General features: G+C 37.4%; 1 protein-coding gene across 2 annotated transcripts in view; it reads left to right on the top strand.

Moving 5' to 3' along the window:
• OTOGL (otogelin like) overlaps nt 1-23,413 on the top strand; it is a 181,311-nt gene that overhangs the window by 43,328 nt on the left and 114,570 nt on the right. For both annotated transcript variants that reach the window (XM_062202058.1, XM_062202057.1), the window contains exons 13-22: nt 151-259; nt 1,128-1,174; nt 2,040-2,185; nt 3,573-3,696; nt 5,379-5,556; nt 13,138-13,262; nt 14,841-15,050; nt 18,819-18,984; nt 19,563-19,637; nt 22,532-22,584. In XM_062202058.1, the coding sequence (XP_062058042.1) occupies nt 151-259; nt 1,128-1,174; nt 2,040-2,185; nt 3,573-3,696; nt 5,379-5,556; nt 13,138-13,262; nt 14,841-15,050; nt 18,819-18,984; nt 19,563-19,637; nt 22,532-22,584 (1,233 nt within the window). The remainder of the gene's footprint in view (nt 1-150; nt 260-1,127; nt 1,175-2,039; nt 2,186-3,572; nt 3,697-5,378; nt 5,557-13,137; nt 13,263-14,840; nt 15,051-18,818; nt 18,985-19,562; nt 19,638-22,531; nt 22,585-23,413) is intronic.

Here is a 23,413-nt window from a genome sequence, read left to right as displayed (position 1 = left end):
TGTCAGCAATTTTCTTAAAAGTAAAGGAATTTGAATTTCCAGTGCTTAGCACAAGCAAGTATTTAACAAAAATAGAGTGAATTATTATATTCAAAGGATGCAATCTTTATTATTTCTATTGAGAAATTATTACACATTTTTCTTAAATAGGCCTCATAATGGAAAATGGAACTTGCATCTCATTGGAAAATTGTCCGTGTACTTTTCATGGATTAGCTTATTCAGTTGGTTCAAAAATTGAACAAGAATGTACTGAATGGTATGTGATCGCTGTATAGTCAATTATTTCTTTGCTTATGGCTGGTTAGCAACTTTACCATGGCAGATGTTTTTAGGAATATATTTCCTATTTATTTTCTTTTAAAAATTATGAGACAAGGTTTGTACTTTATTTGATATCTGTGGAGGGATAGCTATACTTTCTTTGACTTTGTAATTCTTATTGCTTCTCTTGGTAGTTCCATAAAATCTTATAACCAATGATGAATCTGGTTTTTTTTCTTATTATTCATAATCATTAATTTGCTTTTAGTCTTAAAACTTGTTGTATTTCCAGCCTTCTATATTGAGTACTTTAAAAAGTGACTCTCCATATTACTATTTTTTAGCCATGATAGAAATATTTAGAATTCCCTTCTAAATTAAGTATATGGGCAAATATGCAACCCCTCCACAACAGTCCTAAACAGAATCAGAGGTCCAAATATCATTAAACTCTGTTCCCTTTGGTCTTAATATGTATTTGTAAAATGCAATCAGATAACTAACCATATTCTTAGCTGATGATTTCAGTTCCTGCCTTACAAGGGACTCTGTGTTCTGTAAAGCTCTTATGTTTGTCAAGGTAGAAGGTAGCATTTGTCTACATAGAGGACATCTCTCTTTTAATGTCTGATGATCCTCATTATCTTTAGTGGTTTTTAAGTGTGGCATATAGTAGATAATAATAGGGTATCAGTCAGCAACTCAAAATTGTATTTCAATCAGACTTTTGTAGTGATATTTTAAAGTCAAATTGTTCTGAACCTGTAAACATGATACTTTTGGCATGTCAATCAATGCATTGATACAAATATTAATACAGTTTCTCTAGGCTAGTAAATTAATATTTCTATGATTTCATTTAGTGTATGTGTTGGTGGAGTTTGGAACTGCACTGAACATGATTGTCCAGGTAATCCTTTAAATGATTTTGAAGAAAATATTTCTGTGTCCTTTAAATTGGGAAGGAACATAGCACTGATTTTTTTTTTTAGAAAAAAAAATTTTTTTTTGACAGGCAGAGTGGATAGTGAGAGAGAGAGACACAGAGAGAAAGGTCTTCCTTTTTGCCGTTGGTTCACCCTCCAATGGCCGCTGCGGCCGGCTCATCGCGCTGATCCGAAGCCAGGAACCAGGTGCTTCTCCTGGTCTCCCATGTGGGTGCAGGGCCCAAGGACTTGGGCCATCCTCCACTGCCTTCCTGGGCCATAGCAGAGAGCTAGCCTGGAAGAGGGGCAACCGGGATAGAATCCGGCGCCCTAACCGGGACTAGAACCTGGTGTGCCGGCGCCGCAGGTGGAGGATTAGCCTGTTAAGCCACTGCACCAGCCAGCATTGATTTTTAAAGATATTTCATAGATATCATGGGGTGAAATAATCTATAAATGTACGTATTTGGCAAATAAATGAAAAATTGAATAAATAATAGCTTTGAGCAGGCAACTTTTGGTAAAATGTATTAAAGTAGCATAAATATTATAAAACAAATAGCATATGAAAGAGTTATTTTATAAGTTTTAAATAAAATTGACTGATATAATTTAGTATCATAAGTTTGTCAAGAAAATAAATTTTAAATGTTTTAGATATTCTTTCTGTTGTTCTTTGGGTTATTTACCAGAATTGACCTCCTGCCTTTTAAGAATTAATATACTTTATTCCTCTACCTTATCCTTCTCCATTATCTATCTCTTTTTCTTCTTCTCCTCTCCTTCTCCACCTCCTCCTTCACTTCTTTCTCCTCCTCCTCCCCTTGTTCTTCTTCTTTTTTTTGATAGTTCAATGCTCTGTTGTGGGTGATTCTCACTTTACAACTTTTGATGGTCGACATTACTCTTTTATTGGCATGTGCCAGTACATTCTTGTGAAAGGAACTGGAAAAGATAAATTCACGATCACGTTACAGAAAGCTCCCTGTGAGCAGGTAAGGACAGCATCTCAGAATGACCAGCGCGATATTCACCTTTTCAAACTTACACTTCATATCCAAATTAAGAGTTGTATCATGAATTGATGTAATTAGTTTCTTCACAACTAAACCAACATTGATAATTAAGATATATCATTTCTTCTATGTATTTTTGCTTACATGCTGCATCTTGGTTTCAGAGATATTAAAATGTGAAAACATGTAAGTCTTAGACTGAATAAAGTACTATATACTTAATTGTATTTTATTTATATAGAAATGATATTTCCATAAATAGTTTTTGAAGGTTTCATCTATGATTGTACATTTGAACTAATATAAGTTTTTGTTTACTTCAAAACCAGATATTTTAAAAATATGACTTTTTGCAAAAAGATTAATTCATCTACTTATTTAAAAGGCAGAGTTATAGACAGATACATACACACATACACACACAGATCTTCCATTTGCTAATCCACTCCCCAAAATGGCCACAATGGCCAGGGATAGGCCAGGCCAAAGCCAAGAGCCTGAAACTCCATCAGGGTCTCCCACATGGGCAACAGGGGCCCATGCACTTAGGCTATCATCCACTGATTTCTTGTTTGCATTACCATGGAGCTGGATAGGAAGTGAAGCAGCAGAGACTTGAATCCATGTCCATATGAGTTTCTAGTGTTGTAGGTCGTGGCTTAACCCATTGTACCACAATGCCATATCCAGAAAGATGACTTCTAACAATAATAAATAGGTGTTATATTACACAGATATGATCAATTTCTTAACATGTTGAAGTTTCAACTTTGAATCTTTTCTCAAAATAATAAACATCAATGATTTGTGAATAATTAAACATAGGTAATTCATTTATCTGTGTCTACCTAAATCAGGCACTCAAACTTCTGCCATAATCTTTAAGTTTTACTTTGATATAAACTAATTATTTACAGTAAAAATTCTGAAGTACTCTGTTTACTTTCCAGTTTGTTTTATAATATGTCATAATATAAATTAGCCTTTTATGTAGATTTTTAATTCTCTTGGTTCTTCTCTTTATTGAATTTTTTAGATTAATTTGGAGTGCTATTTTAACTATGTGCTACAGAAAAAGCAATTACTAGAACCTAATTATTTAATGTTGTATGTGAAATCTGTGTATGAAATAGCATACAAACTATAGAGAGATATGTTTTATTAGAAATGGGTTACATAAAACAGAGTATGTAGCAGGTAGTGTATTACATAACCTATGCTCAAATCTTCTGTAAACAAGAAATCCATACTTACATGCAGTTTCTTCTTTCTTCATGCCTTTCTCTCTTCCCCCCTCTCATGTTTTGTATCTGCTTCCATGTCTCTATCTCTCAATTCTTTCACTGACCATTTCGTTTTTATGCAGAATCTTGGCTTGATCTGCCTTCAGTCTATAACTCTAATTCTGGAGGAGGATTTTAACAAGCAAGTGACTCTTAGCAGGGGAGGACAAATCCTCACCAGTCCTAACCAAGGCTTCAATCTGAATGGTAAGAAGCAAGGCTAATGATGCACTTTCTTTACATTAGCAACAACAGCAGCAAATATGAGGCAGGTGATGTGTCATTGAACATTTGAAACTGAACAATATTTAGAGTGAAGGAGCTAGGCTCAGTGTTCCAGGCAGGTCAGGGAGGTGTAGAATTGTACACTATCTCTAGGGTACTATACCTAGTTTGACATTGCTATAGCATGAAGTGCGTAAGTGGAGAATATCTAGAGATGAGCTGGGGAAGTTGGTGGGGATGAGACAGGGGAAGCCTAATAAATGGGACATCAGGCCTAGTAATCTCCTGGGACAGGCCTGTTTATACCTACATTCCAGCAGAGTTGTTAATAACACTTTCTTTCAGAAATGCTCTGATTTTTGTTACAGATGACCTGCCTATGCTACACAAATATCATGCTAAGGAAAGTGAGTTTGATATGAAATTGAATATGAAATTGTCATTATTTGACCAGTTTGTATATAAAGATGACAATCTCACATAGCTCAACTAAATAAATGATGAATTTTAAGAATGTGACTTTTTTTTGTAGATCACTATAACAGTGTAGCTGTGACTTTGAGAGGTAGTAGACAGGAAACATGGACAGTAATTCAGATGTTATAAAGTAGGGCATGCAAGGAAGGAAGAGGAGCTGATCTGAATTGTGATAGTGAACCTGGAAGGAGGAAAACAGATTGGAAAAGTAACTAGAAAAAATGTGGCCTGACCTTGATGATAGATTGGGTTGCGGTTGATTAAGAATGGGCTATTAAGGGAAAGGAATTAGCAAGAGTTATTCTCAGATTTCTGGCTTTGGTGACCACATTCATGGCAGAGATTGGGTTAAGGAAACAGGAGCAAATAAAGAGCAACTCTTATGGTGGAAAATATGTTAATTCAATTAAAAAACTATTTGAAAGGCAAAGTATCAGAGAGGTAGGAAAAGAGGGAGACAGAAGGGCAGGGAGAAAATGAGAAAGTAAGAAAGAGAGAAGTTTTTTTCGACTGGTTCACTTCATAAGTTCCAGGAGCCAGGAATCCCATCTAGGTCTCCCACAATGGTGACGGGAGCCAAAGCACTTGAGTCTTTGTCTGCAAACCTGTGTTTTGCTATGAGATGTGAGCATTGAAAGAGGGAGTTTAACCCCTTTCATCATAGTTCCAGTTCCTATTAACTCAGTTTTGAGCACAAATTTCTTGTATCTACAAGTGTCTTATGAGTGATATTTATCCAGTGCTATGGTTCCCCATTTTGTTGACACTCTCAAGGAAATAGAGAGTTTTTGAAAAAATGTCAATTCCTTTTGAATTATGATCGTTTTGGCTAAAATTTATACACATAGTTACACACAAACTCTCACATGTAAAAGAAAAATAGATTTTAAATGCTCAGGGACTGTCCCCTTCTTTATGAGGTGCTTGTCAATTGAGAGTATGACTTGACAACTTAATAAAATTGGCTCCTGAATACCCAGGAAAGAGGGAGACAAAAGGAATGGGAAAAAATAGAACAGCCATGCAGTGGCAAACAGCCATGCAGTTGGGCCTGGAGCTGTGGACTATGAACCTGCCTTCCCAGACATCCTAGTATCTTGGAAAAAGAGTCCTGATGTGGTATGCTAATGTTTCAGGTCACTGCATATGAACTGCAAAGCTGATTTATGTATGTTCTTTTCCTGCAGGAATTGTTGAAATTCAAACTCTGTCATCCTTATTTATTCTTCTAAAAACCACATTTGGTTTAAAGATTCTGTTTGCTATAGATGGGGAAAGAATTTATATTCAGCTCACTAGTGCATGGAAAAGGAGAACATTGGGTCTGTGTGGCACTTTTAATGGGAACATAAGGGATGATTTTCTGTAAGTATGATTTCTATATAGCTAACTAAATTTAATGAAATAGTTTAGAGGATATAAATTCATTAAAAATGTTTACTTAACTACAAATAGCTTAGTAGTCACTGTTCCAAGAGCCTCATGGGATCATCATACTTAAATTGTGTAGCAGTCCCTTAATTAGTATCTGTTTTATAGGCAAGAAAAGTAACCAAGGCCTGAAATGTCAGATAATTCATTGAAGGTCACTTAACTCCCATATCGTAGAGCTAGATGTTGAATTTAGGTAGTATGACTCAGCATGTGGGTCAACTGCTACCTGTTATTTTCTCTGTCTCTAAATAAACTGAATAGTATTTTCCTTTTGAAAACTTGCAGCTTTTTAAAAACTGCTTATTTACTTATTTGAAAGACAGAGTTAGGACAAAAGAGAAAGAGAATGAGAGAGGGAGAGTGAGAGGGAGAGAGAGATCAATCTTCCATTTGCTGCTTCACTCCCCAATTGGCCAAATGGCAGGGACGGGGCCATGCCGAAGGAGACTGTAACTCCATCCAGGTCTCCCATGTGGGTCACAGGAACCCAAGTACTTGAGCACTCTGCTGCTCTCACAGGTACATTAGCAGGGAGCTGAATTGGATGTGAAACAGTCGAGACACAAATCAGAGCCAATGTGGGATGCTGGCATTGCACACAGTGGCTTAATCTGCTGTGCCTCAACACCAGCCCCAAAACTTGGCTTTATTTTTATTTTTTAAGGATTTATTTATTTATTTGAAAGGCAGAGTTACATAGGCAGAGAGAGAGAGAGACTCTTCCATCTGATGGTTCACTCCTCAGATGCCTACAATGGCTAGAGCTGGGCCAATCTGAAGCCAGGAGCCAGGAGCTTCCTTCCTGGTCTCTCACATGGGTGCAGGGGCCCAATGAATTGGGCCATCTTCTATTGCTTTTCCAGGCCATAACAGAGAGCTGGATTGGAAGTGGAGCAGACAGGACTCCAACCAGAGCCCATATGGGATGCTGGCGCTGTAGGTGGCGGCTTTACTCACTACCCCACAGAGCTGGCCACAACTTGTGGCTTTAAAAACTTTTTTTTGTTACTATTTTGCATTAGTTGCTGTAAATTATACTTTAAAATATTAATATCATATGATATCAATGACACCCTTAAGCAATATTTTTGTATCTAAGTTAATTGGATTTTGTTATAGTTGAGATTTTATTGGAAGACAAGCTGAGAAATACATTTGTACCCAGTGTGCTAGAAAGCACTTCTTACCTACATGGGAAAAATGCAGAGTATAATTTAATGTAAATATTTTGAGAACTTGCAATTTTTTAAAATTTATTTTTATTTATTTTTGCTTTTTAACAGATTCGATATAATTCGTAGATACAATTCTAAGAATGCAATGATTTTCCCTTCCTTCTTTCTTCTCTCCCTCTTTTCTCTTTCTCTTTTTCTTTCATTCTTTCTTTTAGTTTTTGAAATAATATTTTTAATTTACATTACAGTCAACACTTAATTGTTCACCAAATAAAGAATTTGATAGGTTAAGTTTAGTGGGAATATAAATAATAGTCGATAAATTATAGTCAAATTGAAAGATGACCACTTGACCTATATGCAGTAAATTTTGAAGTGTAGTAATATATCATTCTTAACAATTCATTTGACAAGGTTTAAGCAAAGTTTGAAAATTTTTTTAAAGTTTTAAAGTTTCTTTTAAAGTTTTTTAAAGTTTAAAATTTTTTAAATTTTAGCTCCCACATGTAAGGGAGAACACACAGTAGTGGTCTTTCTGTGTCTGGCCTATTTTACTCAACCTGATATCTCTCCTCTAGTTGTATCCATTATGATGCAAATGGTAGAATTTCATTCTCTTTTATAGCAGAATAATATTCCATAGTGTGTGTGTATATATAAAGAAAATGTGATATATATATTCTCTATTTATTCATCTAATGATGAACACCTTGGTTGATTCCATATTTTGGCTATTGTGGACAGTACTGCTATAAACATGGTAGTGCAGTATATCTTTGATACTATGTGTTCATGTCTTTTGGGTATATACCCAGTATGGGATTGTGGGATCATATAGCAAGTCTGTTTCTAGTTTTTTTGCAGAAATCTCAATACTTTAATACTATTTTCCACAGTGGCTGCACTAATTTACATTCCTACCAACAGTTTATAAGTATTCTCCACATACTTGCCAGCATGTTACTCACTGTCTTTTGGATAATAACCATTCTGACAGAGATGAGGTGATAGCTCATTTTGGTTTTGGTGTGTATTTGGTTTGATTAACTGGATTAGTTGTTTTTTTAATATTTTTAACTTGCTAATATACTCTGGATTTAATCCTTTGTTGATTAAGTAGCTTTAGAATATTTTTCCCATTCTTTTGGATGTCTCTTCATTCTATTGATCATTTCCTTTGTTGTGCAGAACTTCTGAATTTGATGTAATACTATATATTTTTCTTGCTGTTGTTGCCTGTGCTTTGGGGTCTTTTTCAAGAAGTTGTCACCTACATCAATGTTCTGTAGTGTTTTCCTTATGTTTTCTTTTAGCAACTTTATAATCTCAAGTCTTAAATTTAGGTCTTTGATCCATTTTGTGTAGATTTTTGTGTAAGGTGAAAAGTACGGATCTAATTTCATTCTTTTATATATACACATCTAGTTTTTCCAGCACTGTTTGTTGAAGAAATCTTTCTAACTCCCATGTATAGGCTGAGTCCTTTTGTTAACAATCAATTGACTGTATGCACGTGGGTTGATTTCTGGGCTCTATTCTGTTCCATTGATCTATGTGTTGGTTTTTATGCCAGTACCATGCTGTTTTAATCATTATAGCTTTATAGTATTCTTCAAAGTCTGATATTGTGATGCCTCCAGTTTGATTTTATTTTACTCAATTAATCAATTAATTAATTTTTTTGCTCAGGATCACTTTGACTATTCTGGGTCTTTTCTAATTCTATATGAATTTTAGCATTATGTTTCCTAATTATGTAAAGAATGTTGTTGGTATTTTCATAGGGATTGTTTTGAATCTATAGACTGCTTTAGATAGTATAGACATTTTAATTATATTAATTTTTCTAATCCATGAGCAAGGAATATCTTCATTTCCCAAGTCCTTGCTGATTTCTTTCATCAGTGTTTTATAAATTTTAGTTATAGAGATCTTTTACATCTTATTTTTTAAAAAGATTTGTTTATTTACTTGAAATTCAGAGTTACATGGAGAGAGAAGAAGTGGGGAGGGGGGAAATCCTCCATCCACTGGTTCATTCCCCAAATGGCTGCAGTGGCTGGAGCTGTGCCAATCAAAAGCCAGGGGACAGGAGCTTCCTCCGGGTCTCCCACATGGGTGCAGGGACCCAAGGACCTGGGCTATCTTCCACTGCTCTCCCAGGCCATAGCAGAGAGCTGGATCAGAAGCGGAGCAGCCGGGACCCAAACAAGTGCCCATATGGGATGACGGCACTGCAGGTGGTGGCTTTACCCGCTCCGCCACAGCGCTGGTCCCAGAGAGATCTTTTACTTCTTTGGTTAAATTTATTCTTAAATATTTGATTTTTTTATTTGTGGCTGTTGTGAATGGGATTCATTTCTTGATTTTTCTTTCAGTAAATTCATCATTGGCATATAAAAAAGCTATTTTTATATGTTTGTTTTGTTTTCTTTAAAAAAAAGAGATTTATTTATTTACTTGAAAGTCAGAGTTACAAAGAGATGGGGAGAGTCACAGAGAGAGATCTTCCATCTTCTGTTTCACTCCCCAGATGGCTGCAATGGCCAGGTCTGGGGCAGGCTGAATCCAGGAGCTGGGAGCTTCATCTAGCTCTCCCGTGAGAGTAGCAGGGCCCAACCTCTTGGACTATCTTTTGTTGCTTTCACAGGTCATTAGAAGGGAGCTGGATAGGAAGTGAAACAGCTGGGACACAATTGGTGCCCATATGGGATGCCAGTGTTACATTACCTGCTATGCCACAACATGAGCCCCTGTAGGCTTATTTTGTAACCTGTAATTTCACTGAATTGGTTAATCACTTTTAAAAACTTTTTGGTGGAGTGTTTGGGGTTTTCCATGTCATCTGCAAACATTGATATTTTCACTTACTCTTTTCCAGTTTGAAATATTTATTTCTTTCTGTTCCCTAATTGCTCTTGCTAATACTTCTAGTACTATATTGAATGAGTGGTAAAAGGAACACTATTATGCTGAAAGTAAAGCAAATGAAATTTATACACTATGATAAATCCTCACTCACAGAAAGATTGTAATGCACATCAGAAGGGGATAAAGACTTTAAAGCAATATGTAAAATCTAAAAAGAGTCAAAATCATAGAAGCAGAGGGTAGAATGGTGGTTTCCAGGGACTTGGTGTGGGAGTAGATGGATTGGAGATGTTGACTGAGGGTAAAAAATTTCAGTTACACAAGATGACCAAGGTCAGATCTATTGTGTGGCATGATGAGTATAGTTAATGTGTTGTACACTTGAAAATTGCTGGAGAGTAGATAGTAAATGTTTTCACAACCAGGAAAATGATGAGAATGTCAAACAATGCATATATTCATTAGCTTGATGTACCCACATGACAATAGATACATGTAGCAAAACATCATGCTGTATACCATAAGTGTATACTTTTTCAGTTTTCAACTATAATTTCTAAATTAAAAAAATTTATTGCTATTAAGGTATCAATGGTACATTTAAAAATACTGAGATAACGTCAAAAAATTAATTGTTAAGATTTGTAGTCATGACTAGAAGCACAGCAGGAATTCAGAGATGGCTGTGGGCAGGGCAAAGAGGGCATTTCATGGAAAAGCCGTTTTCCAAGTACAATGTTTCTTTTTTCTCCTCTGCGCATACTCTTCCTTGTGATTACAAATCTTCCCTTCTGTTAATCACTCTGGCTAAATCTCATTTATTGGTCAACCTCAGCAATCAGTTGATTCGGAAAGCTAGTTTATATCCCACCAGACAAAGAAAATTTTAATTCTGTGTTATCTATGAAAATCCATTATTTATATCATTGGTTTCTACACAAAACTGCAAGGGCTTTGAGAATTAAGCTAATGACTTTGGTCCTCGTATTCTTCAGAGTTAGCATAGAACTATCTATAGAGTGGGCAGTGAAATTTAACTGAGCTGAAGTTTTAGTGGGGGTATCAAGAGGAGAATTCAGATGGGCAAAGAGAGCTGGCATTTGAAATTTAAAAATTGTATAGAATTTACTTTATTTCCAATGTGATTAATTTGTCTTTTGGTTTTATTTATTTATAGGAAAGAATATCAATATCTTTATCACGTTTGTGAAACAGAAACTTAGCTAAACTAAGATGTTCAGGAAACACATGAAGCTTCTTTTCCCTTCCTTGTGTGTCCTAGTGGGTTAGCAGTCAATGTTTAACAGATGGCAAATCTGTCTGCCGCTTCCTAAGGCACCTCTCTCTTCCATGAATAAACACTCAGACGTGATAAGAGTGGAGGATAATATTTCAGAGTCAGAGATAACTTTCAAACATTGTTTAGCTTTCCAACTTAAATCGTTAAAAATTCTTTACTTCACAAAGGCTAATGTGAATTTGCCAACATATTGTAATGGAAAGTATGAATTACCTGAGAATTTATTTTGTATGCTCTGTTATATTAATCATAGTAAGCTGAAAGGTTATTTCATAAAATGAAATACAAGTAAATAAATAGAACTACATTTTTGTTCTATTTTGGGGGATATTTATTCTTTTAAGTGAACTAAATGAAATGAGAGTTAAGCTCTATGACAATTCCTACTGGGAACGTTGACTATACTTAAGCTCTCTGATCTATTTTATTCTTCTTTGGAAAGGGGGAAAGGGAAGGAAAGGAAAAGAATGAAAAGAAAGAGATTTTGCAAGTCATAAAATTTCTTTGAGTCTCAGTTTTCTCATTTGAACAAATGACATTTTTGCTTTAGGTGTTTGTTATAATTATTTACAGTTCATGGATGGTTTGATGTTGAGGAATAGGAGGAGGAAAAAGGAGGAGGGAAGGATAGGGTTTGTGAAATGGATTGTGCAGGTTCTGTTTGTTCTCTTTTCTCAGTCCTGGAGTTGAGAAACTGTGTACAGTTGAAGTTGACTGATCTAAATGGTAACCAAAGAAGTTGAAATATTTGGGCACTTTAGAGAACTAAGAGAAAGCCTACTCCTGCACCTGGCCATGGTGTAGCAATTAATACAGTCTGGGCTTGCACTGTGAATTAAGTCTCCCACAGGAGACATAGTCTTACTTGAGTCCATCAGTTTTTTGACATTGTCTTGCACACTGTCCAGTAGAGATTGTCACTTTATAAATGTTGGCTGATAGACTAATACATCTCTTTCTAAAAGATTTGTTTATCAGGATCGGTGCTGTTGCATAGTAGGCTAAGCCTCTGCCTGTGGTGCTAGCGTCCCATATGGGCACTAGTTCATGTCCCAGCTGCTCCTCTTTCAATCCAGTTCTCTGCTTAATGGCCTGGGAAAACAGTGGAAGATGGCCCAAGTGCTTGGGCCCCTGCACCTGTATGGGAGACCCCCCCAAAAAGCTCCAGGCTCCTGGCTTCAGATCAGCCCAGCTCCAGCAGTTGCGGCCATATGGGGAGTGAACAAGCAGATGGAAGATCTTTCTCTCTGTCTCTACCTTTCTTTGTATGTAACTCTACCTCTCAGAATAATAAATAAATAAAATATTTTAAAAAAGATTTGTTTATTTGAAAAGCAGAGTGACAGAGAGAGAGGGAGAGGGAGAAAGAGAGAAAAGGAGAAAAGCTGGGAGCCAGAAACTCCATCTGGGTCTCCTAAGCACTTGGGTCATCATAGACTGCATCCCAGGCACATTAGCAGGAAGCTGTATCAGAAGCATTGAATGGCCAGGACTTGAACCAGTACTCTTATATGAAGTGCAGGCATCCCAGGCAGCAGCCTAACCTGCTACACCACATGCCCTCCTCAGAATGAACAAAACTTAACGTTTGCTGGAGGAAAAATTACAGTGTTTGATCACCAAACAATAATGTGGTTTATGAGTCTGACTTCAGAAAGGTAGTTGCTTCTTTTCCATTTTGGTTTGCTGGCTGAACTGAAAAAGCTGAGAAAACCTGGATGAAGGGGCCCTTTTTACAATTTTCTCTCAATTTTCCTTAAAACCATATGTGTGGGGGCACCTTCTGATGGAACTTCAGTATTTAATTGTTTTTGTCTGTTTTCTTGTTTCTGAGGGAAGCTCAGTATTTTAAGCCTCAAAATGGAAATTGAAAGATTGAACCCAAAATATAGACTATCATTATTTGGGATATTTAGCTTGTAAAGAATAATATGAAGTACCCTCCCTTACTTAAATGCAATAATATAGGTCTACAAATTGGCAAACTGTTAAGTATCAGTAAAATAAAGCTAGTACCATTGTATTTTTGAAAACTAGTAGAAAATTTCAAGCTTGAAGATCTCTTTGAACACCAAGAAAAATATTATCATCTTATTTTAACATTTGAAGAGTGAACAAGTGAAGTGAATGAGAGACACTAAGATTGGCATTGTCTTTGCTTTCTAGCTCTCCTTTTGGCATGATAGAAGGAACCCCACAACTTCATGCAAATGCATGGAGAGTTTCTACCACCTGTTTTGCACCTGTGCATGTCCCTATGGTAGACCCCTGTAACATTAATCAACAAAACAGTAAGTCTATCTTTCTGTATATGAACTTGGGGAGAAGTTCTATGTGTTGATAAAATTTTGTAAAATTATGTAGTTATTCTGATTTTCTTCTTTATGATAAATTCAATACTATTTCTAATATATTTTGTTTGCTATTATGCCTTTGATCAGTTTATTAAAAAAACACTACTTTGTATTCATAAATTTAGATATTTAGAAATGCTTTCTTTTCAAATATGTGCTAGCATTCTAGAGATTTCAGACTCTTCAAATGCTGAAGGAAAAATCTCTAGAAATACTCTAATACTGCTGTTATAGCCCCAGAATATTTGACCTTAGTTTAAGTGAGTATTTAGTTTTAAAAATTAGCAATATGTTGAGTAAGACCAATAATCTTTGACTATTTTTGTTATTAGCAAAAATATTTGTGTAACTATATGTTTTGTAGTTAAATTTTTGTCATATGCCATTTTGCACCTCTTTTCATCCCATGTCCTATCTCTATGATATATATTCTGGATATTATCCTTATCTTTGCCATGAATTGTTACTTTAAAAAATTTCAAATGAGTAAATGAAGAAACATTCCCAAAGAAAGGAATAAAAACAGACAACAGTCAGTAACCAATCAGGATCTTGAAGGATAATTTTTACAAATATCTTCTTGAATCACCTTTTATTTAATATCCATAGAGTTCTACAAATCTTTAAGGGACATAATAAAGGTCTCATTAGCGTATTACTTTACTCTTTCAGGATCCTTGGGGTTGAGAATGTATATGTCAACAGTATACTGCTACAGTCTAAGTCATTTGTTTGTATGCACATATGTAAACCAAATACAAACATATATTTACTTGCATGATTATCGCATTTCCTTACAAATTATGTACATATATAATGCAAAAAAGAAATCAGTATGATTCCTAGATAGTAAAAAAAATCCTCTGGTTTCTAACAACTAATCTAGTCTTTCAAAGATAATGAAAATGCAAAGATTGATGAATTTGTGGGAAACCAATATAATCTAGGTCTTCTACTTCAAGGAATGATGGGATCTAGATTGTTTTACAGATTCGTCTTATTAGTCCTCTGAAGCATTAGATCTGTTTGGTCATTCTCTTGGCAAAATCAGGAAATGAAGTGAAATAGTGTATCCCCCAAATGATAGGAGAGTTATATTTCATGGCCTTCAGCGTACGTTCCATTCCCTAACTTCTACTCATTATTCATTTATCCTTGCATTCATAGATCCACTTAGCAAACATAGTTCTCCCAATATCTGCCAGACGGTTATGCATTGTGTAGGTGTTGAGCACAGTGACTATGTGGCATCTGTTAGTCATGTTATTCAGGTACAACATACTTTCTGGGTTTTTTTTTTTTTTGCATAAAATAGATTATGTATCATTGTATTATTTAAAAATATAAACAAACAAAAATTCTGTAAGCTAAAAATACTGGCTCTTATATAAAGTAATATGCAATATAGTACATATCTGGGAAAGCAGGGTACTTGAATAGTTCTAGAACTTGATACTTAGGACATTAACACCTGGACTAGGAAGTGAGATGCTAATGGGCTTCTTTGTCTATTAGTTGGGTATGCAGCACATTGTGATGTCATCCACCAGGAACTCTTTGCTCCTTGCCATGTCTACATTAGCCCTGGACTATACTATCAGCTATGCCGCCATGATGCATGCAAGTGTGGAAGTGCCTGCCTATGCAATGCCCTTTCTCATTATGCCTATCTCTGTGGCCAGCGTGGTATTCCCATCGATTTTAGAGCTCAGATTTCATTCTGTGGTGAGTATGATGGCATAAATTAAAACTATCAGATAAGACTTTAGAGATTTTTGTGTTTGCATTATTATTGCTTTTATTTTTAAATGAAAAGTCAATATTGCATGTAAATTACTTGAAATATTCTTATAATGTAAAAACATGGAAAACAAGTGAGTATTTAATTTTTAAAATTAGTAATATTTTGGGTCAAAACCAATAACCTTTGACTGTTTTTGTTATAAGCAAAATTAGAGTGTAATAATATGTTCTGAAATATGCAATGGAAATATTCATGCTTAAACTTAAAAAATTCTTATGGAAATGTCATATCTTAATGTTGGAAACTATTGAAACACATTATGTGACACAGTTCATTTGTAATTCAATAGGTACATAAAGTCCTATGCAATTATTATCTCAAATTCTTATGGAACAAATCTTCATGGTTATGATGTCTCATTCCTGCTACATTGTTTCCTTGTGTGCTTTATAGTTGTTTGAACAGTTAATTTTTAACAGGATACCTCCTCTCCCATTAAGATCTTTTGTGACATAGGGCTTGGGAGCCCCAATTTCTCTACCTGACTATTCCCCCAGTGGTTTCACAAAACTTTTTCCAGTTATTTCAGGTGTATCACTGGCCAGCGTTGATAAAATTAGTTGCTCTGCTTTGATGTTCTAAGAAAAAACAATGTGACATAAAGTAATGTAATTTCATATACTAAATCTTTGCAGAATCTAGGATTTCTTTTCTAGATTTAACATTGTTTATCTCAGACTTGGTAGGTAGAACATTCCTGCCAACCTCGAGCAGATTTCTTCTAGTCTAGGAGTTGACAAGCCATAACTCTTGGGGCCTCCTGTGTTTTTGTAAATAAAATATATTAGAATATAGTTGTGCTCACTTGTTGATATGTTGTTTGTAGCTGGTTTTATGCAACAAGGGCAGAGTTGAGTAGTTGTGATAGATATTGTACAACCTGCAAAGCTAAAATCTTTTGATTTTTCCAAGTGTTTGTACAAATGTATTTTTAAATTATTTAATTTGCCAATCATAATCAATTCAGTTTGGTCTAAAGGGAAGTCCAAATGGTTTAGAAAAAAATATAAATATGACTTAGGAGGCAAAAAATAACAACTGAGTATGGATCAATAAAATTGAACTTTGCCTTATTTGTAGAGAACTTAAGGCAAAAAAATCTTCCAGCTGTGAGCCTGTAAAACCAAAGTTACTTATTTCCAAGATACAACAATGGGAAAGGCAAAGCAAGAACAAAGGCAAGCAAAAAAGCATCAAATCCTAAAGCTCTTTTTCTAGTATCCTGGGCACGCTATAGTAGGTGAGCCTCTAAGCATTTGGGCTGCCCTGCCATACTATTTTGCTCATCAAAGCCTTTTCTTGGGTTCTCACAGTTTGGAGTTTCATCTCTAGCTTTATTAGAGGCTGTCACAGAGACTCTCTGGCAGCTCCAACCCCACATTTCACCTCGATATTACCCTAGTGGGTGCTCTCTGCCGTGATTTTACCCCTGTAATACTTCTCCACTAAGCCACAGGTTGTTTGAAATCTAGGTGGAGATCTCTATGCCTCAATGACTTTGTTAGTCTGTGTTCTCTGAAGATGCACACTGATGTCTTTGGCTTTCCAGGGTTCCCTGGCATCTTGCTTGCAGCTTTCCACAGTTGGCATTTCATATTGCTGGTACCTCCAGCTTTCTGAGGTCTCTACTGTGGCGTCAGCCCCATGACTTCACTAGGCACTACTCCATCAGGGGCTTCAACCCTGAATAACTCTGGCCTCCCAGGTCTTCCATTGAAATATTAGTGGAAGTTGTCATAACCCCATAAGTTTTATGTTCTACTCACCCAAAAAAACAGCATCAATGGATGTTGCCAATGTCTGTTGCCCATGTAAGCCACATTTGGGGTGCTCTGACCCTCAACTGCAGGCCCAGAGTGCTTTGCCACCTGAACACAGGGAGACAAATCCTGAAGCAGTTTTGAGTGAACTCTCAGAAAGTGCTCTGCCCCTCCAAGACTCTGGGCCTGTGTTGGGAGGGGCAGCACTGAAGATCTCTGAAATGTCTTTGAGGTCTTTCTCCCATTGCGTTATCTGTTTGCACATGGCTCCCTTTTACCTGCACTAATCTATTTAGCAAATGCTTTCATCCCTTCACTTTGCTCTCCTGATCAAGTTCTCCCTCCCTTCTCTGGAAAGGCCATGCATTTTCCAAATCTTTCTCTTCTACTCTTTTTATCTCTTGATTTTCAGTGTAATACTTAACAAACAGAAGCCAATAACATTCACTCTGCAGCCTGAATGCTTTGCTGCCACGAAGTCTCCTCTGACAAACAAATCTGTGCACCATTTTAAAATTCAGCCTCCCGGGGGCCGGTGCCGTGTCTCACTTGGTTAATCCTCCACCCGTGGTGCTGGCATCCCATGTGAGTGTGGGTTCTAGTTCCAGTTGCTCCTCTTCCAGTCCAGCTCTCTGCTGTGGCCCGGGAGTGCAGTGGAGGATGGCCCAAGTGCTTGGGCCCTGCATCCGCATGGGAGACCAGGAGGAGGCACCTGGCTCCTGGCTTTGGATCAGCACAGCGCCGGCCGTAGTGGCCATTTGGGGGGTGAACCAACAGAAGGAAGATCTTTCTCTCTGTCTCTCTCTCTCACTCTCTAACTCTGCCTGTCAAATTAAATTAAATTAAATTAAATTTAAAATTAAATAAAAGGTATACAGGGGCCAGTGTTGTGGCACAGTGAGTTAAGCTGCTGCCTGCAGTACCAGCATTGTATATGAGTGTTGATTCAAGTAAAAAAAAAAAATTCAGCCTCCCACAATTCAGCATGGCCATTCCTGTCAACATTTCTATCAGCTTTCTCGTCACAACTGCTTAACCAATCTCTAAGGCCTTCTAGCTCTTTCCTAGGTTACTGGTCTTCTGAGCCATCACCAGAATCACTCATACCACTCTGCTTACAACATTTTATGTTTTCCCTAGCCTGATCCTCCAAACTCTTTCCATATTGAACAGTTAACCAATTCTAAAGCTGTGTCCCCAATTTTAGGTATACTTGTGAAAGTGATCTCACTCTCAGTACCATCTTTCTGTATTAATTAGCTTTTCTCACTACAGTACCTCAGAGGATTAAATTTTGAAGCAAAGCAGTTTATTTAGCTTAATGGTTTTGAAGTTTCACAGCCCAAGATTGGTCAGGCCCCGTTGTTTCAGCATTCCGGTGGGGCCTCAGGATGGCAGTGGCAAAGTGTGTGTGGAGAAATGATCACATGGTGAGCCAGGAAGCAGAGAGGGAGTGGCTGGGTCTGTCTCAGGCTTTGTGAAACCAGTCTTCCTGGGAGAATTACCTTGGAAAGACCACCCGCTAGGTCCACATTCTAAACACCCTAATTGGAGTAATTTTCCACCTTCTTAATTCCATTAACTTATAACTAATGGGTCTGCAGGAGTTCAGGAGTCGAATCTTATTCAAGCCATAGTAGATAGGAAACTTCTTTGGACATCTAAAGGACCTCATATACTAAAGTACATATGGTATAGGCTATTACAATGTTATGGGATGCCATATTTTAAAATATTTCAAAATATAAATTTATTCTTTTGTCATCCTTCTCCTGAAGCTGGAACTGATGAACTCTTTAGCTTATTTTTGGTTATAAAATTGTGTAATGTTCTGTTTAGGGATGTTGATGTCTTTCATTCCATGATGTATGCTTTCATAGACACATCCTGTTGTTGCCCCATTCTCAATGGGTGCTCCTTCGTTCTTAGCCGTGGTGTGCCAGAAGGGGATGCTGTACCATCTCTGTTCCTCCTTTTGCCGCCGTTCCTGCACTTCTCTCTCTTTGCCGGAGCAGTGTAATGACGACTGCGCTGAAGGCTGTAACTGCCCTGAAGGCAAATTCTATGAAGACACGCTTAACTTCTGTGTGCCTATGTAAGTCACAGGGAGCGAATGACACTATCTAAGGTTTATCTCATTGTCTTCCTATCGGTTCAATGAGCCTGCATGCTAGTTTCTTTAATATTTCTCATAATCTTCACTTGTTTTTATGGTTAATACTGAAATTCATTCCCACTTGCTTTGACCATAGCCACATCAGTAATGAGGTCTATTTTACTGTCATGAGCTAAATTTTATTAGCTGGATAGTAATGTCTGTCAGCACTCAGAAATTTCTCAATTTTCCAATGAGGCAATGAGACTGTTGTCTTACACAAAGGGCTAAAGGATGGATCAGGTGTGTTTGTCTGAAGTGCATCCAGTGACTTTTCTTGTGACTAAACAGCTTGTGAGTTGTATTTTAGGAAAGGAAAGCCGAAGCTACACAGGAATTCACACTGAAACAGTCTCTGCTATTTGTATAACACGACTGCATGCGGACTCACAGAACAGCGCAATTGTGGAGTGTGTCCCCCACAACCATTACAGAGCATAGAGTTTGCTGGGATTTTAGTGGTTTTTGAGAATTTTACATCCTATTTTATTAACTGAATCTTTTATTCCCCCCTGCAGATATCAGTGCAGGTGTCACTACAGGGGCAGTGTTTATCAACCTGGAGAGCTCATCCCAACCCCCACTGGCTTATGGTAGGTTTCAATGAAGGAAACTACTTGAAAGATGACACACATGCTGGCATAATTTCTTAAACAAAGCAGTAAGGTGAAACCTGACTTCTGTAAGGATTTGTTTACTTATTTATGTGAAAGGCTGGAAGATAGAAATAGAAAGAGACAGAGACTGAAGGATAAAGACAGAGAGAAGACTCATCTGTAGTTCACTCACTGCATGTCTGAAATGGTTGGGGCTGAGCCAGGGCAAAGCTATGATTAAAACTCAATGCAGCTTTGCCACGTGAGTGACAGGGATCTACCTACTGAGGGCCTGCCAAGGTGTACGCTAACGGGAGGCTGGAGTCAGCAGCACAGATGGAACTCAAGCTCAGGCACTCCCCTATGGAAAGCTGACATCCCAAGTTTCATCTTAATTGCTATATCAAAGACCTACCATGACTTGTATCATGAAAAAAAAAGATAATATAACCTTTAAATAGGTTATAACTGCATTATATTATTTAAACATAAATTGCCTAAGTCTTATTTTCATAACTCCAGAAAAAATTATGAATTTTAGTGTTGTACAGTGAAATGGAAGTCCTTGGGTTGGTTATGGTTCTTAGAAATGAGGGGTAAAGTGGGTTACTGCAGTTGTAGTTTTGTGGTTCATCTCCTGAATCAAAAAAAGAAAAAAAAGCGATTCCAAAACAGATTTCAGCAAAGATAGCATTTATTCATGGGCTAACCCTCATTCTGGGGTAATCTGTTAAAAATGGAGTATATCTGTGAGGTAGTCTGCATTTATCTGTAGAGAACTCCTAACCTCCTTATTTTCATTGCACTATAGGTGCCTCCAGATAATAATACTAGATAATGGTAGTGACAAGAATGATATCTAGTCATTACTGTGCACCTTCTATTGTCCTGCCATCATTGTGTTTTATATGTATTATAAAAATACTTACTTGTACTATAACCCAAGAGATAAGCCTTGCTTTATCACGCTTTGCATGTGAAGAAAATGAGGCACATTTGGCTAAGCAACCTGACAATAAAGCTGGTGAAATTTAATCCCAGCAACTTGGCTCTTCAGAGCTTGCTGCATGGCTAGCTTTGCCCTTCAGCTTATTTTGTATTCACAGCAGTGTGTTGTTTGTGCTTAATTTATTGTTACCCTTCTTTCTGTTCCTGCCCCAACCCCAACAAGACAAAGCCAACCATCTCTTGGATGTTTTTCTAGCAGATCATACTACTTTCCACAGTTTCCAAAGCCAGAAATCTGGGAGTCAGGTCTGATTCCTTTCTCCTGCTTCCAACTTTGCTAGCCAAGAAATCCTCAACCTGGATTTCCCTTTCTACATATAGTAAAAACCCAGTGCTCCCTATCCATGACTAATGCCTTTTCACTGTCTCTCACTGTCTCTTCCCTGGACATTTCTAACCAGTCTTCTTGCCTCTAGTCTTAATTTCCTTCATTCTGCCAAGCTATTCTATCTCTTTTGAGTTTAATATAATTTAATAAACTTAGCAAAACCAAAGCAACTTCCCTTCTTTGGTGGGAAAATTAAATTAAATGAATGCTGTCACCTGCCATCCTTTTCAAAAAAGCCTATGTCCCAGAATATATATGCTATAGAAGGCCTGGCTGTGTGCTCTGAGACCTGTCTGTTTTTGGTCCTCTATGAGAAACTCACACCTTTGAGTGTCAGTCTTGTGGTAGATGATGCACAGGCTAATTTTTCATGTGTTGAGGCCTTTATAGACGAGTCAGCTTCTTCATCTGAACTCATGTTCTACTCCAAAGTTGAAGGAAAAAGTGTTGGAGTTGTTGAGAAGTGGTGTGTTGTTCCCTGTCACTGCTATCCTATGACATTTTTCAGTGTTAATATGCCTGTATGTGATTTCTGCCTTATACCCTGCTTTTAAAACCTGGATTTTAAGGAAAGTGTTGACTCTGTCTTCAGCACTGCTGCCTGGATGATTTTCCTGAATTCAAACCACCCATGTCACTTTTGTGTTTAAAGTCTTCAGTGGCCGTTGGAAAACATTCATCAGGAACTGATCGGCAGCATGACCTTTCCACCTTACTTGTAGCATAATCTCCATATTTATTCAAAATTTCTTTAACTCTATCATCTTTGACTTCCAAGGTGCCTGTTAGAAACCAATTTTATGTTGTTTTTCTTTTATAGAAAACATGTATTCGTTTTTGGTTATTTGAAAGGCAGAAATAGGAGGGGGGAGGATGGGGAGACCATGAGAATGAGAGAGAGAGAGAGAGAGAGAGAGAGAGAGAGAGAAAGAGAGACAGACAGACATGTTCTATTCACTTGTTTACTCTCCAAATGCTTGCAATGGCTAGGGATGGGCCAGAGCTAGGGCCTGGATTTCAATCTGAGTCTCCCATATGGGAGACACAGACCCAAATGCTTCAGCCATCACCTGCTGCATTCCAGGGCGCACATTAATAGGAATCTGGCATGGACAGTGAGGCCAAGACTCAAACCACGGCACTCTAATATGAAATACAGGCATTTCAAGCAGTGTCCTCACCAGTGTGCCAAATGCCTGCCCTTCTTTGTTTTATTTCTTTTAAACATATGTTGCATGTATCACACTTCATAAATAAATTATTTATTTCTACTAGAATATAAGCACTGGGGTAAAACCTATTAATTTTGGTCTTTGTATCCCCATGGTTATCACAATACTTTACACATGTAGATGTTTGATCAAAACATGTTGAACTGAAATAGCTGTTTTTAAATTGGACCTATGTGTGTAATTGGACCAATGTTTGTAAAACATTCAGTGAAAAAAATAGCACGTGTATATATATTCAATCAATTCTTTCACATTAGGTTTTTGTTGAAATATAGAAAAAAATGAGATTTGTGCACACAAATTAACTATTTTTTTACTTCTAGCCAGTGTTCAAATGGAACCATAGAATGTGATGAATTAGCAACGCCCTCTCCTGGTAAGTTCCGGATGAATCTTTTCCTTTGGAGTGCAGCTTGACACTGCTGCCAACCCCCTGTTGGAGTCCTGAATGCCTCAGAGCGCCATCTGCCAATGTATATAGATAAAATGTTGGGGATGTTTCTCAGCATGGTGCTCCAGTGCCTTCTAACTTGTGACATGTTGAGAACTAGGATATGAAAACGAGTTGTAGCCTAGGTGCAGAGCCGATCAGCTCAGGGATGCTGTCTACCCCCCAGGACTGCCTCAGATTCCCCAAAGGCACATGGAGATACCTGTTGTCAACCATTTGTGTATCATAAATTAGGAAACTCTACTCAGGATCAGCACATTTTCTGTTTTTTAAAAATTGTTTTGTTTATTTGAAAGGGAGAGAGTGAGAGAAAGAAAGAGAGAGAGAGAGATCTTCCATCTACTGGTTCCTTCCTCAAATGCCTACAACAGCTGGGGCTCTGCTACACTGAGGCGAGGAGCTGGGAGCTTGATCTGAGCTTCCTATGTAGGTATCAGGGACCCAACTTCTTGAGCTGTCACCTGCCAACTCCCAGGGTGCTCACTAACAGAAAGCTGGATCTGAAGTGGAGCTGCATTTGAACCCAATATGGGATATGGACATCCCAAGTGTTGACTTAACCATTGTGCCCAAAAGCCCACTTTTACATTTTATGGAATCATGGTCACCTGGAGATCTTGTTATGATGCCGATTCTGATTGAGTAGCTTCAGAACACTGCATGAAATCCTATATTTCTACTGATGGCCAAAATGATGTCAATGTTGCTGGCTCCTGGGCTATATTATGAGGAACAAGGCCCTGAGACTAGAAGC

Source organism: Lepus europaeus, chromosome 10 (assembly GCF_033115175.1).
Source record: "Lepus europaeus isolate LE1 chromosome 10, mLepTim1.pri, whole genome shotgun sequence".
Classification (NCBI taxonomy): Eukaryota; Metazoa; Chordata; class Mammalia; order Lagomorpha; family Leporidae; genus Lepus; species Lepus europaeus.
The sequence above is the reverse complement of the archived record's forward strand: the minus strand, read 5'-3'. Positions and strand labels throughout refer to the sequence as shown.